This window comes from Myotis myotis, unplaced genomic scaffold, assembly GCF_014108235.1.
Source record: "Myotis myotis isolate mMyoMyo1 unplaced genomic scaffold, mMyoMyo1.p scaffold_m19_p_2, whole genome shotgun sequence".
Lineage (NCBI taxonomy): Eukaryota > Metazoa > Chordata > Mammalia > Chiroptera > Vespertilionidae > Myotis > Myotis myotis.
In genome coordinates, this window is record NW_023416324.1 from 96821724 (window position 1) to 96838789 (window position 17066).

A 17066-nucleotide genomic window follows, 5' to 3' on the forward strand; every position below is an offset into this window, starting at 1 on the left:
ATTTTTTAAAATATGTTTTTATTGATTTCAGAGAGGGAGCGGGAGATAGAAACATCAATGATGAGAGAGAATCATTGATTGGCTGCCTCCTGCTAGCCCCTACTGGGGATCGAGCCCACAACCCAGGCATGTGCTCTTGACCAGAATGGAACCCAGGAACCTTCAGTTCACAGGCCGATTCTCTATCCACTGGGTCAAACTGGTTGCAAGCCTGCTGAGTCAGAATAAACATTTATGCCACAAACTAATCAATGCCATGTCATCTCAGCCATCAGGAGCTGCTACCAGATTAGCCCAACACAGCTCCAGCCCCCTGCCAGGAGCTTCCAGGCACTGGAAGCAGAAACTTGGGACACATGGCAAGCCGGGGCCCATGCACACCTGCCTGTAGTTCAAGCCAAACCTGTACTTGAAGTAAAAAGTTACACCCCAGCACTCCCACCCTCCAAACTGGATTTAAACAAGGACAATGTAGGAAGTCAACTTAAATTGTTCCTGGAGCCAGTTTGTGGTTTTTCACATTAGAAGCTGGGGGTGGAATCAGAACCTTCGCTCAACAGCCTGCAGCAGTGCTGGGGGGTGGGATGGGGGGGGGCAGGGGAGTGGCTGGGCCATCTGTGTGGGAGAGGCAATCATTTCAGACTGCTGGCATTCAGTTCCCACCCTGTGCAGCAGCACACAGCTCCTGTCTCTGAACTTCTTGCTTTCATGGATGATTGACTTTTCTCCCATGGAGAAATTGGTTCACATTTCCTAGTGTCTGCTGTACTTCCCCCGGAGGAAAACAGCCTCTAAAATAAAATCAGCATCTGTGCTGGAGGAGCAGGCTCCGAACCTGCTTCATGGCCCTCCCAGGCAGGAACACGCACCGCCCATGCCTTAGCTAAGGAAGGATGCTCTGAACACAAAGTTAAATGTGGCTACACTACCTTTTATTAATAAAAGTGTGTAGCTGTTGGTAAATGTCACCATGGAGAGAACATAAACCATGGGTAAGACACACCAAGAGAGATATGCCAGCTGGGAGACTGAAGCACGTGACCAGAGGCTACAGTCAGGATGGCAGCAGGACTGTCGAGACTGCTGCCCAGGCACCAAGATTGTGGTCAAAGGCATCGCCGCAGCACTGGAATTAAGGCAAAAACATGTCCTCTCGCTAAGAGTGTCCTCAGTGCTCAACATGTAACAACACGATTACACAGGTACTCCATTTAAAACAACAGACAAGTTCACAAAACAGTTCTGGACACTTAAACTCTAGGTTTTCTTTCTGGCAGCACCAGACTAAACTCGGTGGCTCTGCAGCATGTCCGACTTCAGGTGCGTTACAGTCTTCTGAGAAAGGCCCAGTACTTCAAAACGCCCGGTGTGGCTGTGGAGAAAGAACAGTGCTGGCAACAAATAGTAAGACAGCATTTCAGGACCTACAGGAATATATTTTGATGCTCATAAGTGAACATACGTTTAAGCATTCAAACTGATATCTTCAATACTTTCTAGTTAACATATTTACATTTATTTTTGGTTTAAGGAAAAGTGTACTTCATAGGCAAATTATTTCATCTGTATGTGGGAGGTCCATGGCCACGTTTCTTATTGAATACCTGGGGCCTGTACGCCCGTAGAGTTGGGAGATGTCATTGTCCCGATCCCCCAAGAGCTCACCTGTGACACCCTCTAAAAGCACGGGAAACCTCTTACTCAGGCTCCTTGTGTGGCAGCATCAGAGAAAGAGTGCAGCACCTCCTTAGGGAGAAGCCAGGGATGGGTTTCCATTCCGTGGCTCTGCGCGCTGAAGCACTGGAGCTGTACAAAGGCTGGGGCACAGAAATGCTTGCAGCACGCCGGCATGCCCGCTGGCCCACGCTGCAGCTGTAGGTGCTCTGCTGCCTGCTGGCCGTGGCCTGAATGTGGAATTTCACCCACCAGAAAGCATTACTGGAGCCCAAATAAGAAACTTTAAATAGCTCAGTGACATTGATGCTTTTCCCTTTGGCTTCAGAAAACAATCACGACCAAACATCTTTAACTATGAGGCAGAGTTGACTGGAACCACAAAAAATACCTTTTCAAAAAACATTTAATGAGGTAGCTGAGATCAAATATCAAATCCACAGCATACACAAAGGTGCTCAATAAGTGCACATTTAAAATTGTATTTTTAAATGCAAACTGCTACAATGCCTAATAAATGTTCTTTCTTCCCACTACCTAAAGGTACGAGCAAGCCTTTGGAAGGGCCCCTGGCAGAGAGAGACAGCAAGTGGTTGGGAGTCAGTGAAGCTGGAGGGAAGAGAAAGGCAGGGCATTCAGAGCATACAGCTTTGGCTGAATTGGTAGTGCTCCCCATAGAACTAAAATGCAGTGGGTGCCAGAGAAAACAAATACCACACAGAACCTGGGGACATGATGGGCTCCAAGGGGACCTGACTTGAGGCAGCAGGAAGCCCAGGCCTGGGGCAGTCATTAAGTCTAGGCAATGGTCAGAACACTGACCGCCACCACCTTCCAAGGTACCTGAAGCCATCTCAGAGGGAGTCTGGCAACGTGCTGCCCTGACATGGCCACCTGCGCTCTGGGGGCGGCTGCCTTCAGCCACTGCCTAAGTTCTCAGTGCGTGTTCACAGACAAGGGCTGCTTCTGGCTGCACAGCACTGCAGATGCTGACAGGAAAGCCCTCACTTGCGAGCGCTGGGCAAAAGGAAAGGGGGTGGTAGCAGCTGGCAGTGTGGACTGAGAGTGCTCGTCACTGTTCACACACTCACACATGCAAACAGATGCATGCAGAGACACACACACACACACACACACACACACACACACACACACACACACGTGCACACTGACCCTCAGAGGCAAGTGACACTGTGGGCAGCGAGCAGCCTCCAGACAGTGCAGAAGTTTTGGGAAGACAGAGTGGAAGGGCCTGAGACAGGGCTGGGGAGGTCCTGGATAGGAGCCTGGATCCACTTTCTTCGCCAGCCTCCCCTCCTGTCCTCCGAGGTGAGGTGGCACCCCATACACCAGGTCGCCTGGCGGAAAGGCAGGCACCAGGTCGCAGTGTTAGGTCTCCGTAGGGTACTTGCTGTAGGCCAGAGGAGGCAGGGCCTGAAAGCTGCTCTCCCTCCAGGCGCTGGGCGGGGCCTCCGTGCGCCCCTGCTCTTTATATTTACCCAGAATGTTCCTGGCTTCTTCTGCATCCCTCAAAGGGCTCTCTCCATACTCCTCCTTCAGCCACTGCCGGTACTGAAGGAGTTGAAAAGAAAAGCAAACGTCACACACACACCGGCATGCATGTAAGACTTTTACGTGTTACATACAAACTGGCAAATACATGGGCATGGGCAGTCACAGCTCTGTGGTTGGCCAGGCAGTGTCAAAGAAGAGAAATTACTGCTTCTTCAGGTTTTGGCTTGAGGACATGAATGTCAGCCAAACCCAGAAAACAGTACTTGACCCCCAGGGAGAGAAATGAAGCACACGGGGCCCAAGGAAGATGGTAAAGGGTGATATCCTGTGGCTGTGGCTAGTGAACAAGGGACCAGGGAGGACTTCATGTGGGGTTCAGGTAAGGTGTCCTTGGACCAGATGTCCTCTGTGGGCCTCTCCAACTTCAACCTCCATGCTTCCAGGGGTGTGTGGAAAGACAGGCACCTTCCCAGGGTGTGCTGCGTACCTCCCGAGTCCCTGGAGCACAGTTACCTCATGGACTTCATGCTTCTCAAATTCCTGGAGCTGTCTCTGGAAGCCCAGGTTGGGGTTGGCACAGGACCTGCCTGCACGCACAGTGTGCAGGGCATCTTCCCAGCCAAAGTCAGTGACGGTCATGATGTACGCGATCACCAGAGTCACACTCCTGGAGACACCGGCCAGGCTGTGGGGCCAAGAGAATGGCCCATGGGCAAGGAAGGTTTAGGGTCTGCAGTCTACCTTCTGATCCATTTGGAGCAAGTACTCTATGGATCTGATTCTAGAGTCTTCCTGCCTTGGATTGCGAGTGGACAGCAAGCCAATATGCTACCTGGAAATCCCTCAACCATGGACACAACCAGGCAGAGGACCTGAGAGCACACACACACGTGCTCTGAAATTCAGCCATGGTGTATGCTCTGCGGGCAGTAAGGGTTACGTGTCTTTAGCAGGCTGAGTAGGGGACCTATTGTAAATGCATATGCAAAGTAAGGTGGTCAAGGAAAGGCTGTGCTGCGTCAGATTTGGAGTGTTCTAGTAACGGTTTCTGATGGGGAAGTTTAGCACATTTCTCATTTTGAGAAAAGCCTATATTCAGATTTGCACAGCTGTATGAAATACAAATTCCTAGACTATGAGACCTACAGATAGTTAAATATAAATAATATTATCAATATGGTAATAACACTAATAAACCACTTTGATGTGATGTCTCTTCCGTAAGGCTTTATCTCAGAAATAATGAAAGCTTTTAAAAAATACATCTTCTCGCCCTAACCAGTTTGGCTCAGTGGATAGAGTGTCGGCCTGTGGACTGAAGGGTCCCAGGTTCAATTCCAGTCAAGGGCATGTGCCTTGGTTGCGGGCACATCCCCAGTGGGGAGTGTGCAGGAGGCAGCTGATCGATGTTTCTCTCTCATTGATGTTTCTAGCTCTCTATTCCTCCCCCTTCCTCTCTGTAAAAAAATCAATAAAATAAAATATATATATTTTAAAAAATACATCTTCTTGAGCTGCAACCTGGAACCCTAGAAGTCCAGGTAGAGAAAGGAGTTCAAAACTGCCCTTTAAATGGCTCCAACTGCACTCCCTAAGTGACACACACACACACACACACACACACACACACACACACAAATATATATATTTAGAGAGGAAGGGAGAGGGAGAGAGAGGTAGAAATATCAATGATGAGAGAGAATCATTGATTGGCTGCCTCCTATACACCCCCTACTGGGTGGGGATCAAGCCTGCAACCCAGTCATGTGCCCTTGACAGGAATAAAACCTGGGACCCTTCAGTCTGTAGGCTGACGCTTTATCCACTGAGCCAAACCAGCTATGGCCCCAAAGAGCTTTAATGAAAAGGCAAACAATGCTACAAAACCCACCATTTGTATTTATAACATGTCCTACTCTTTTTAAAAGTAAAATAAATAAGCACTCTATTTCAAGAACTTTATACAACTGCAGAACACCCTTTTTAAGCAATCAAACTATCTATGTTTCTGCTACCCCATGACAGGTCCCTGGCCCTTAGGACAAATGACAGTTCTCATGAATGACCCCTGTGGACACTGTGCACTGGACCCCCTCTGCCACCAGGGCTGCCCCCCACTTCGGCAGTGGCACGCCCAGTGGCGCCAGTGTATTTCCAGAGAGCTTCACTGCAATAGGGACTCGAGCTGCTGGCCAACATCGAGCCTCATTCAAGGCAGAGAGGCAGGTACTCAGCCTGCACTCTGACATTGAGCATGGCTCCAGACTTTGGCTGCTGGCTCCCATACAGGTTAGTGATGCTGCCAGAGGAAGACAGAAGAATGAGGGAGTGAAGTGAGAGCCGACACTCGGAGAGCTCACTCTGCGCCAGGCTCCGTGTGCTGTCCTTCAGCTCCACCTGTCCCAGTCCCTTCCTCTGCAGTGCATGTATACATGCATGTACATGTATGTGTATCTACATCCACACCCAGAGGACAGCCGAATCGAGGGGCACAGATGTATGTAACTGCTTAATTCTAAGTCTATTCAGATCCTTTCAAAGCCAAACACACACAAAGTCCCAATCTAGATGGAGAGAGAGCCGCCACTCTGGTGCTACGGTGACGCAGTACTACAGTGATGCGGTGCTACCACCACACATGCAATCACAGCTCTGCGGAAGGAACTGTGCTCTCAAAGACCCTGAGGGTTCAGGAACAAACCTACAGTCTGTGCCCTCCAGGGAGGCTGCTCTGACAGAATGGCAGAGGTTGGCCACAAAGGCTCTGCTGTCCAGGGGCCTGACAGTCCCTACAGAAGTCCTACCTGTGAAGATGAAAAACCTGTTTTAGGGTTCTCTCTCAACGAAGGCCAACGGTGTTGAACAAAGAGGAGACTCAAGTGGGGTGTGTGTCTGAGGTTTCGAGGGAGGAAAAAAACCATTAGGAGATGAAATAATTAACTGCACACAGGGAAGCCCTGAGAATCGACCAAGCTGAACGGCTTTCAGGCAAGAGGCATACATACCAGTGGACAAGACAGCCCTCTCCCCGGAGCCGGCACTCGTGAATGAATTTAATACTTTCTTTGAAATGTCTTGTCCTGAGGGGAGAAAAAGAGAGAAGTGACATTCATTTACTCAACACATGGTAAAAAGTCCACCTGAGGTTTGTTAGAAGGTCTCGGCCACTCAGCTTCCCAGCCACACTGTTGGGCAGAGCTGCCTGCGTGTCAGCGCCCATCACACGCCCCGAGGCCTGGGGAGCTGAGGCCTGGGAGCTGCCCACATCTGGGCTGCTTGGAATTTGTCTACTGCCACTGACTGGTGGTCATGGTGGGTGGCTTCTGCCCAGCCCACGGTCAGTCTGGCCCCGATGCTCGGCAGCACACCGGCAACCCTACAGCCACTTTGGTGAGGAAGGTGCCCACGTTATGCAGGCTCCCTAAGTCCGAAAAGCTAGTTTACTTCTGACACTCTGAACAACCAGTAAGTCTTCCACACCGGCCTCCTCCTGTCCTGTCTGTGTGACAGGAGAGCTCTGTGGAAAATGACAACTGCAGCTCCAACGCCTACCCACTCAGTAGCTTAGTGGCTGTGTGGCCTCAGGAAAGCCCCGTGGCTCCCCTTAACCTCTGCTGTAGTGGGAATAATGTTTTACATGCCAACATGCTCCATGGATTCTGAAGTTCTCTAGGACAATAATCCACGACCCTCACTTCTGACTCTCAGCTTTGCTGCCATGTGTCTAGTCAGAATGGGAAATCCAGGTGCGATGCGATGATCGCCACAGGCACTGACTGCAGAGAAGTTCTGTAGTGTTAAGTTCAGGTGCCTAGCTGTTCTGGGACAGGCATAAATCTGCAAAGTGACTCAGGGCATTGCAACTCTACTCCCAAAGACTGGCTTGGTGTAAAGTGGGCAAGAAAAGATTCCTGATGGGAACCTGACATCTGAGTGTTAGTGCTGAGAGTCCTCAGAGCGGGGTTGGAGCCATGAAACTGTGTGGAGGGGTGTAAGCACGGGGTGAGCCCAGCCCGAAGGCCAGGTGCTGCAAGCAGGTGAGGGTTCGGTGCTCAGTCTCCCATTTCTCAAACCCAGCAATGGGGAGCATGCAGGAAAACCCTCTGGCTCTGCAGGTGGCGGAGCATGTTCGGCTGCACTGACTTCACTGGGGCAGCAGCAAGCTCAGTCTTCAGAATCCCCTATTCTCTTCAGTTCTGGCCTGAGAAGTGAAGGGAAAGCTTGTGGTGGGGATTTCTGGGAAAGTTTTCCTTCTGATGAAAGGAAAGCTATCTCTGCCCTAGGCTTCCTGCCAGGGCACTGGAAGTGAGCACTCTGCCTAGAACTGCATCAGATGCCTGGGACCACAGGTGACAGGCCTCGAGTGGAAGGGTAGCAGGATGGATAGGGGACATCAAGGTGTTGCTGCCTAGGCCTGGGAGCATTCATTTTCAGACTTCTGGGTCAAGGAGTTAAGTAATAAATGTCTTTATAACTTAAAACACTGTCAATCAGATATTCTATTACCTACAATCAATACAATCTTCCTGATATCAGCAACTAATTCAACAGTTTTAAACACATGGAGCCAACTCTTCTGGCTTAGGAGTGGCTATAGGCTGCTGTCTGCAATTGGCTTCGTGGTTTACACAGTGTGACCTGTCCTCCTCTGGAGGCCACTGCATAGGGGAGACGGGACAGGGGTAAGTGGGTCTGACTGTATATCCGAGCCGGACAGCCGGCCCAGAAGCCAGGCCCACCCCTGACTAGAGGCTAGTGGCCAAGGGTGCAGCTAGAGTGTGCATGCCTTTGTCACCAGGCCAGCCACACTAGGACATCCAGGGGATCTGGAAAAGCCTCCCAGGCCACAGCCTGTGGTACAGCCTATCCTTCGTGGAAGAGCTGCATCCGGGATAAGATAGCAGGGAAGAAGAAGGCAACCAAAAAGAGAAGAGCACACCTAGGAATAAATGACAACTGCCTTAGTGCATAAACCACAGACTGCCTGGGAGCACTGCAAAAGCATCCAGTGACACAGGAGCTAACAGTGCTCCACCAGGCGGGCAAGCCTTGCTGTCTGGGGACAGGGTGGGTGCTGTGGCAATCACCAAGATCTTGCAAAGATGACACACGAATCCTTTTGCTGAAATTTCGGAGTGGGAACATCTTACGTCCAGTTTTTATACTTGCACATCCCAAACTATGTGCACAATGGAACCTAGGTCTTAAGCACTGTGGAGTGTATCTGGGTTCAAGAGCAGCCTTGTCACATCTCAGAATAAGAGGTGGGGGGTGTGGGTGTGGTCAGGAGGGCAAATCTAAGCTTGCCATGGCCTAGAGACAGTGTGTAAAGGAACTGAGGGGCTGAGGACGGGCCCTCACTCTGCCCCCACCAGAACCTTACTCCTCCAGCTCTAACTGCATCCAGTGCAAGTGCAAACGAGCCCATGAGGGCTCCTGTGCACCCTGCAGAGCCCACAGTGCCTGGCCCAGGGGCGCAACGATGCCAACAAAGTGCCTGCTCAGAGCCCTGCCAGGAAACTTGACTCATGACACTTTAGGCATGAGGCCAAGCCAGGCAGTATTCCTAGAAATGCCTTTTCCAAGAAAAGCCAGGAGGCAGGCGTGCTCACTACTGCTTTGGTGTGTTGCAGGGAGTGGGGGGTTATTTCCAGGGAAGCTAATGACATAAGCCCAAGCCCTGGCCATTAAACACCCTCCTCCACAGTGGGAAATACCCACGACTCTGGTTCTGATATTGCTCCACCCTCTGACTGAAGCAGAAGCATAGCCTGAGGCACCATCGCACCACAAACTGCTTCCATAAACACAGGTTCCCTATTCCTGCTCCTCATTAGGTATTTGCTTCCACACATTCTGTACTAAGCAAGCCAGCCTGCTGGTTCAGAAGGAAAGCACAGCTTGCAAGTGTTCCAAAAATGCCTCTGCCACTGACACTCAGAGGGAACCCCTGGGCCACGTGTGTTCCACACTTACCCAATAATGCGGCTGCTGCTGACACCCAGAGGGAACCCCTGGGCCACGTGTGTTCCACACTCACCCAATAATGCTGCTGCTGCTGACACTAAGAGGGAACACATGGACCATATGTTCCACATTCTCCCAATAATGCTGCTGCTGCCGACATCCAGAGGGAACACTTGGGGCCATGTGTCCTCCACACTCACCCAATAATGCTGCTGCTGCTGGTGACCACCCAGAGGGAACCCACTAGGCAGGCAGAGGGCACTTCAGCAGAGATATCCTTCATGGGGCTCAGCAAAGAGCCCCACAGCTGTATTGCCCAGGTGCCCTTCCTCTTCTTCCTCCTCGGTCTGTGCTAGCCTCCTTGTGGACCAGTACATCCCCAACCCCTCCTTCTCCATCCAGAGACAAGAACCAGGGCCAGCCATGCTTTCCTGACCTCCAGAGAGCAGCCAAGCAACACCATATGGTGTTCATCTTTGTACTCCAAGACTACAAGTCTTGGTCGCTGCGATCCCCCTGTGGGCATGAAGAGTCCTGTCCTGTGAGGACTCTGCCTCCGTAAGCTGAAGCCCAGAAATGGTCCAGCACCCTGATGGCAGCTGGGCTTACTCACTGCAGCCATACAGACAGCAAAGCCACGAATTTTTGTGCACCAGGCCACTAGTATATAATTTATTTTTGCTAATAGCTATTCTTTGTGGTTTTGATTTGCATTTCCCTAATAATTAGTGATGTTGAATATCCTATATAATAAAAGACTAATATGCAAATTGTCCCCTCTACTGGAAGTTCCGACTGGGAGTTTGACCAGGGGGTGGGGCCAGCCCACCAACTGCCCTTGGCCCCTCCCCCTGGCTGGCCCCGCCCCTGATTGCCCCCCAGACACCACCTGAATTCATGCACTGGGCCTCTAGTGTTTTCATATGTCTTTTAGTCATTTGTATTTCCTCTTTGAAAAGATGTCTATTCAGATCCTGTGCCCATTTTTCAATCAGATTGGTTGTACCTTACTTTTCATTCTGGCAAATAAGGTTATTTTATTTTTATATTATTATTTTTTAAATATATTCTTATTGATTTCAGAGAGGAAGGGAAAGGGAGAGAGAGAGATAGAAACATTAATGATGAAAGAGAATCATTAGTCATTTGCCTCCTGCATGCCCCACACTGGGGATTGAGCCTGCAACCTGGGCATGTGCCCTGGTGGGGAATTGAACCATGATCTCCTGGTTCTTAGGTTGACACTCAATCAACTGAGCCACACTGGCTGGGAAAATAAAAGCAATCTAAAAAAAACCAACACACCCAAGAAAAAAACAAAACCCCTCTTTACCATCTAGTACAAAATAATTTCACAAAGAATAGTTCAACACTACAAACACTAGAAAGACATAGTCTAAGACTAAAAAATAGTTCAAGTTAAAGCCTTATGAAAAATGCAAAACACACTTTCCACATATTTCTCTTTCCTATAGACTGCAATGTCCTTAGGAGCCGTGTGTGAGCACGTGTGTGTAAGTTCTCATGTGTGTATGCATCTGTTTGGAAGGGCCATCAAGGGCCACCTAGCTCTGATCTTGCAAAATTGTTTTTTAAATAATGAAAATAAAGAAAAATGTAAATAGGAGAGAGTACAGAGGACATCAGCTACACTACATAAAAATACACAAAAAGACAGGGAGGTAGAATGAGGCAAGAAAGTTTTATTGAATTGTTAAATATCAGCTCTCTGTACTCTAATGCCTCTTCTCTTCAGGAGAACCTCAAGCAGTTTAGAGATCTGTTTGATTCCCCAACCCTGGGATGTCATGAAGGCTTTACGATAATGAGACAATGTTGCCAACTCCCCAGCACAGACCAAGCCTCCTGCATTTGACCCAAGGAGAAGATGAAAAATAAGAGTTATACCCTTAATGATGTCTACATATAAAATGCCAACTTAATAAACATTAAAATAAGAATGAACAAAATAAGCTGCTACACACCTAACCACTCACTTTCAAAGTACATTATCACTCCTTACTTGAATACACAGAAATTAAAATCTTATCTTTGCAGATGCTTAGTGTTCATAAACACTTTTACTTATCTCACCTAATACTATAAAAATTGTGTGAGATAGTTATTTTACAGTGAGAGAAGTAAGGTTAAAACAGCTTCCCTAGGAAAGCACAGAGAGAAAGCAAAGGCAAATATTTCCAAAACCTTAATTCACCAACCCATTTCCATCAGCCGCTTGGAGAACATGCAGCTGTGCAGTTGATACAAACTCCAGGATGTCCCTAATTGTAACAAGTCAAGCAAAGTGGGCAGCCTGGATCTGGGGGGTTATCGCCACTATGAGAATCTGAATTTTCATGTGCCTTGACTTTGCAAGGCAAAGTGGTTGGGGAAACAGCTAAAATCTTAATGCAGTGGTTCTCAACCTTCCTAATGCCGCGACCCTTTAATACAGTTCCTCATGTTGTGGTGACCCCCAACCATAAAATTATTTTTGTTGCTACTTCATAACTGTAATTTTGCTACTGTTATGAATCGTAATGTAAATATCTGATATGCAGGATGTATTTAGGCGTCCCTTGTGAAAGGGTCATTTGACCCCCAAAAGGGGTCGCGACCCACAGGTTGAGAACCACTGTCTTAATGTGTTAATGTTATCTCAAACCAGGTTTCTGCATATCAAGTTCCTGGAAGATCAGATGGGGAGTTAGTGAGTACTGAGGCCAAGATAGAGAATTGACCTTTCTGGGCAGCGGGTTTGCAGCAACTGAATACCAAGTGACAGCAATGTTTCAAAGATCAAAATTAGCAGAAGAATTCCTGTGGATATAGAAATCTGTGGGTAAAGATTTAGGAAATAAAACCTTAGGTTATATTCAAAGCTGGAAATAATTTTTAAAATACATAAGTTTAAAACAATAAGCAATACAGTTTTCTAGAATTTATTTTGTCATTAAATATGGGGACTCTCACCCTGGCTGGTGTGGCTCAGTTAGTTGAGCATCGTTCCATGCACCCAAAGTCACCTATTCAATTTCTGGTGAGGGCACCAGGTTGCAGGTTCGATCCCCAGTCGGGTCATGTACAGGAGGCAGCCAAAGAATGTTTCTCTTTCACATTGATGATTCTTTCTCTCCCCCGCTCCCTTTCCCTAAAATCAATTAAAAATATTTAAAAACCTTACCAGTCTTGGTTATTAGGCATTATTATTATTATTATTATTATTATTATATCCTTTATAGAAAGGAAAAGAATATAGGAACTCTCAGGCATCATAAATTACAAGTGACCGCACTAAAGAACTACCAGTTCTAATTGGGTTACCCAGAGACATGATTCCTCTCTCTTTTGTTAGCAAGAGCATTAAGATTATTTATCTTCTGACCACCCACAATGGTTGATCATACAGAAATGAAGGTTCACTCTAGCCTTCAAATGTTCCTAATATTTACAGGCTACACAAAATGAGATAGGTCATATAGACAGAGTCAACTGTTCCACCTGCAATAGTAAGTTTGTAGTCTGCTTATATTCTGAAAGCATGCTTCCGTTTAGAACAGCGGTCCCCAACCGGTGGTCCGTGAACCGCTGGTGGTCCATGAGGTCCAAAAGGTTGGCAACCGCTGGTTTAGAAGGCATGCGATGCTTTCCAATAAAACATCTGTAACAGGTAAAGAGAAAAGCTATTTCATAGGTTGTCTTAACATACAAGGCATGCTCAAAGTTCAGCTTAACTCCATATTCTCCATTTAATTTTAGTAGAGCAAGAAAAACTTATAGAATCATGCCCAAAACCTTAGTATGCATAAGCGTTGCTATTACAAAGGATTTAAAAATAAATTTCCCTAAAGAACCACACAAATGCCTATATGCCTAACGCCCAGCAGCAGAGTGCCAGTTTTTCTGCCTTTTGGTGAACTATGGTCTGGCCTTAGTTTTTCAATTGCAATAGAGGTTGTGCTCTGCTAAGACTTCACTCCAACAGCAGCAATGTGCATTCTCTGCACAGTTCTATCATTAGCCCCAAACATGGATGCTGCAATAACTCCCAACTGCAAACTCCTCTCCTACACTACGCTTTCATCTAAATACAAGGAGTGGTTAAAGAGGCAAACCACACATATTGTAACAACATCGTTGCACATATTTGGCACAGATAAGAACTAACTCAAATCTTACAGGTTAGTCCTCTGGCTCCACGATGATGGTGATTGGGCTGATTTTGCCAGAAGCAGCTGCATCCCCCTCCTGTCACCTGACCTTTCCACAAGCACACCTTCCAAGGAAATGAAGCAGGCCGCCTGAACACTGAAACTTATTTTCAACTACTTTTTCTGTAATTCCCAAGACACAGTAATATCCTCTTATTTTCAAAAGTGCTTAGAGTTCATAGAAAACACTGTCACATATATGATCTCACCTCCAAAATCCTAAAGGCAGGCTTTTTTCAGATGAAAGAACTGACTTGCCCAAGGTATTTGAAACTTGTTTTAAAGTTGAGATCTCCAATTTTGGGTCTACTGCTCACTTGTCCACATAGCACAGGACACTCATGTACACTCACTGCTGCTCATACGTGGAAAGTCAGGGTCCTGTCCTGGCAAGCCCAGAGATTCACTCGTAACTGCGCTGAGAACCCTGAGGGGCAGCGCAAAGTACACGTGGTCATGTATCCTAACAGCAAATGCCCAGATGTGCTACAGTTTGATTCTTCTGAAGAGTCAGAGAGCCAATTAGGTATTGACAAATTCAAGAGTATGTCAGAATCTCAGTTTGAGATAAGAGCAAAGCAACCATTCTAAAAATAGCCACCAAAATACAGGCAGAAGATTGCTGTGGGCTCAGAGAAAGGCAGTGGCTCACTTCCTTCCGTACATACCATGCCCTCCCAACCACTTCTGTTTCTTGGCACAACTCATAACCAAGGAAGTTCTCTAAAGCATCTTCCCCTCCCTCCAGACCTAAGCTACTACTGTTTTCCTAGTGATCTTAGTAAAATCCTTTCTCCACCAATCTTAAAGATTGACTTTTCCTAGGAAATGTGGAGAGTCACTTTGAAAACATGAGCCCTGGGTAGAATGTATTTGCCCCCACTTCCATCTACCCCTGCCCTTTCCTGATCTACCACCTGTGCCCTGACCTACCTCTCTCATCCTTCTCCATATCAATCTGTCTGCATCTAGCCCCATTTTTTTTTTTCCCAAACAGGTAGACTGCACAAAATTACTGCCTAGCCTGTGATTTCTCTTCTCTGCAGCAGTGAAAAATCAAGTTTGGTTAGTGTCCCACTTTGATAGCTTTTAGAGACTAGATACTTGGGATCCTACATGTAAAATTCTGCAGTCCATACTTCTGATATGTAGGATTTGCAGGCAATAGAATGTGAGAATCACAAGGGATGTGTCCTGACAAGTCTATGGAATCCCAAATGCACAACACTACCATAGCTTTTAACTTTCCTGATGAAAAGAAGTAATATGTAATTCTAGGAGTGTTATTGTATCTGACCTCCAATAACAGCAGAAGGTCAGCCTGAGAGGCAGAGGTTGGTGTCTGTGAGTGCACTGAATGGTTAATACTTTATCACTTCTGGAAACTAAAGAGTGTGAACGTTAGAGCCATAACTGCAGTGGGTCTCCAGAGACCCGTCCTCCATTCTACCAAAGCCTACTCCTACGGGTCTCCATATAATGGCCGTTGATCTGGAAAAGATAGCAAGGACACATTTTTCTTTATAGAGACAAAACCATGTCAAAGATGTATTCAACTGTGAAGAAACAGAGGGCTGGACTTTCCTAAACCAGGAAAGTCTGTTCACTGGACTCGGGCAGACTTTACAAATACACTGTGCCACAGAGTGGCCATTAGCCACATGTGGCCGTGGAGTACTTGACATAAAGCTGATCCGAACTGCTGGCATTGTAAAGAAAGCTTGCTTGATTTTGAAGACTAATATGAAAAAAAGGATGTAAAATATCTCATTTAAAAATACTTAGCACATGGTTGAAATTGAAGTATTTTGGATATACTATTGTAAATAAAACATTACTAAAATTCTTATCACTGATTTCTTTTTACTTTTTTAATATGCCTCCCAGCAAACTCAAAATTCTAAGTGTGATTGCATTTGTGCTTACAGTCTATTTCTATTGGATGTGTTACTTTACACAAAACCCACAGCTCCTGGAAGGGTTTGCTGCTAGAGAAAGGATGAGCATGCTAATGGTTTGATCTGAGGTCCTCTTTTTAAAAACCAGACTCTTCTTACGGACTGCTCATCAGTTACTGTACAGACCACCAGCAAACCAAGCTCGCCTCTGGCTCCAGGCTGCCCCACTGGGCAGCTCACACCTGTGTGGGCCTCACCTCCTCTCTGAGACAGCAGCTGTGCAAAGCAGCAAGGGTTCGTGGCCCCAAGACTCTACTCTCCTTTACGTATTTGACGTTGCAGTCCTTTAGCCATTTTTAATATCCCCAAATAATACAGAAAAAAAACAACTTACAGGTTTTGAGATGGTGAATCCGCTGCTGGAATGCACAGGTATTTAACCCCCTGTAGAATGACAAAAAATAAAAGATAATACCCAGTATAGAAAAATATTTTAAGGAACTATTTACTAAGGTCAAAAAAATAAAAAATAAAAAGGAGAAGTTTGTCACTCATCTTTTGTTGCCAAGGAACTGGGGAAAACTCTTTAATTAAGGTTCCTGATTATTTTCCATGACTGTGTACACAAATGTTCATGCTCTGGTTTGGAAACAGCTTGTAGACAGGGGGCATCAAAAAGTGAAACAACTAGGCACTTCCCAGTAAGTGGTAAAAATTCCAGAGCCCTCACCTCACATGCTTGTTTACATGTTCCACATTTTTATCAATTTTATTTAGGATCCACTGGTAGTAAAAACCTTAACATGATATCTAAAAATTGTAACATTATGGTACGGTTTCTTTATCAAATTTAGTATGAAGAGATTTCAATTTCACTGATGTACCTACATGATAGGAGTTTCTACACAAGGGAAGTAATGTGATTTATTATGTCTCCTTTCCAGAAAAGCAAAACTTATTTACTAAGCTAACAGGTTTTTTAAAAAAATAAATGGTTTGAAAAAACAAACTTCATATAAAATTTATTAAAAGTCTATAAAAATTTTTATGTCAATTCATGCTGCATAAAAATCAGGTTAAATTTCAGTTTTATTAAATTTTAGTTGTTTCTTCATCAGAAGGACTTAAAGTATAGTTTAAAAGGTCTTCAGTGTCAAGTGAAAATACAAAGACTAGATGTCTCAGCAACCTTGGCTTCATAAAGGCTTAAATGGACCATTTTTAAGCCTCCTCTCCGGTAGCCTAAAACCTCATGGACTCTTGCCATTGTGTCATGAGAAATAAGTGTCTGGGAATAAATACATCAGTAACTGGAATAAAAACCAATGTAAGAGAGTAAATGAAGGACAAGCATGTAGGATAGACAACTATAGTTCCCTCAGCAGACAAAGTCATAAAATAACATCTTCTAGGACTTTTGAAAAGTTTGCAGTTGTTTGTTAAAATTTTACTATTAATTCCTGTCATTAGGAATATCTATGCTGTACTTGCTAATGTAGTCTTGTAAGGAACATCTAAATTTGTGGCTGGCCCAAACCCTGTCAGAGTTCCACATTTAAAAAAAAATTATCTATCTATCTATCATCTATCTATCTATCTATCTATCTATCTATCTATATCTATATTTGTATTGATTTCAGAGAGGAAGGGAGAGAGAGATAGAAACATCAATGAGGAGAGAGAATCACTGGTCGGTTGCCTCTTGCATACACACCCTCCCCCGCCAACTGGGGATCAAGCTCGCAACCTGGGCATGTGCCCCCACCAAATCAAACCATGATCTCCTGGTTCATAGTCAACA

At 46.1% G+C, this 17066-nt stretch overlaps 1 protein-coding gene across 11 annotated transcripts in view; it reads right to left on the minus strand.

Annotated features, from left to right (window-relative positions):
* Positions 1-910: 910 nt before the first annotated feature.
* DUSP22 (dual specificity phosphatase 22) overlaps positions 911-17066 on the minus strand; it is a 56995-nt gene continuing 40839 nt past the window's right edge. For 4 of the 11 annotated variants that reach the window (XM_036347259.1, XM_036347254.1, XM_036347252.1 and 1 more), the window contains 6 exons: positions 15660-15709; positions 6195-6269; positions 3703-3874; positions 3174-3246; positions 2848-3032; positions 911-1391 (listed from right to left, as the gene is read on the minus strand). In XM_036347259.1, coding sequence (XP_036203152.1) covers positions 1326-1391; positions 2848-3032; positions 3174-3246; positions 3703-3828 — 450 coding nt within the window. In that variant the 5' untranslated portion in view covers positions 3829-3874; positions 6195-6269; positions 15660-15709 and the 3' untranslated portion in view covers positions 911-1325. The other 7 variants (XM_036347258.1, XM_036347257.1, XM_036347253.1 and 4 more) reach the window with 6 other exon arrangements.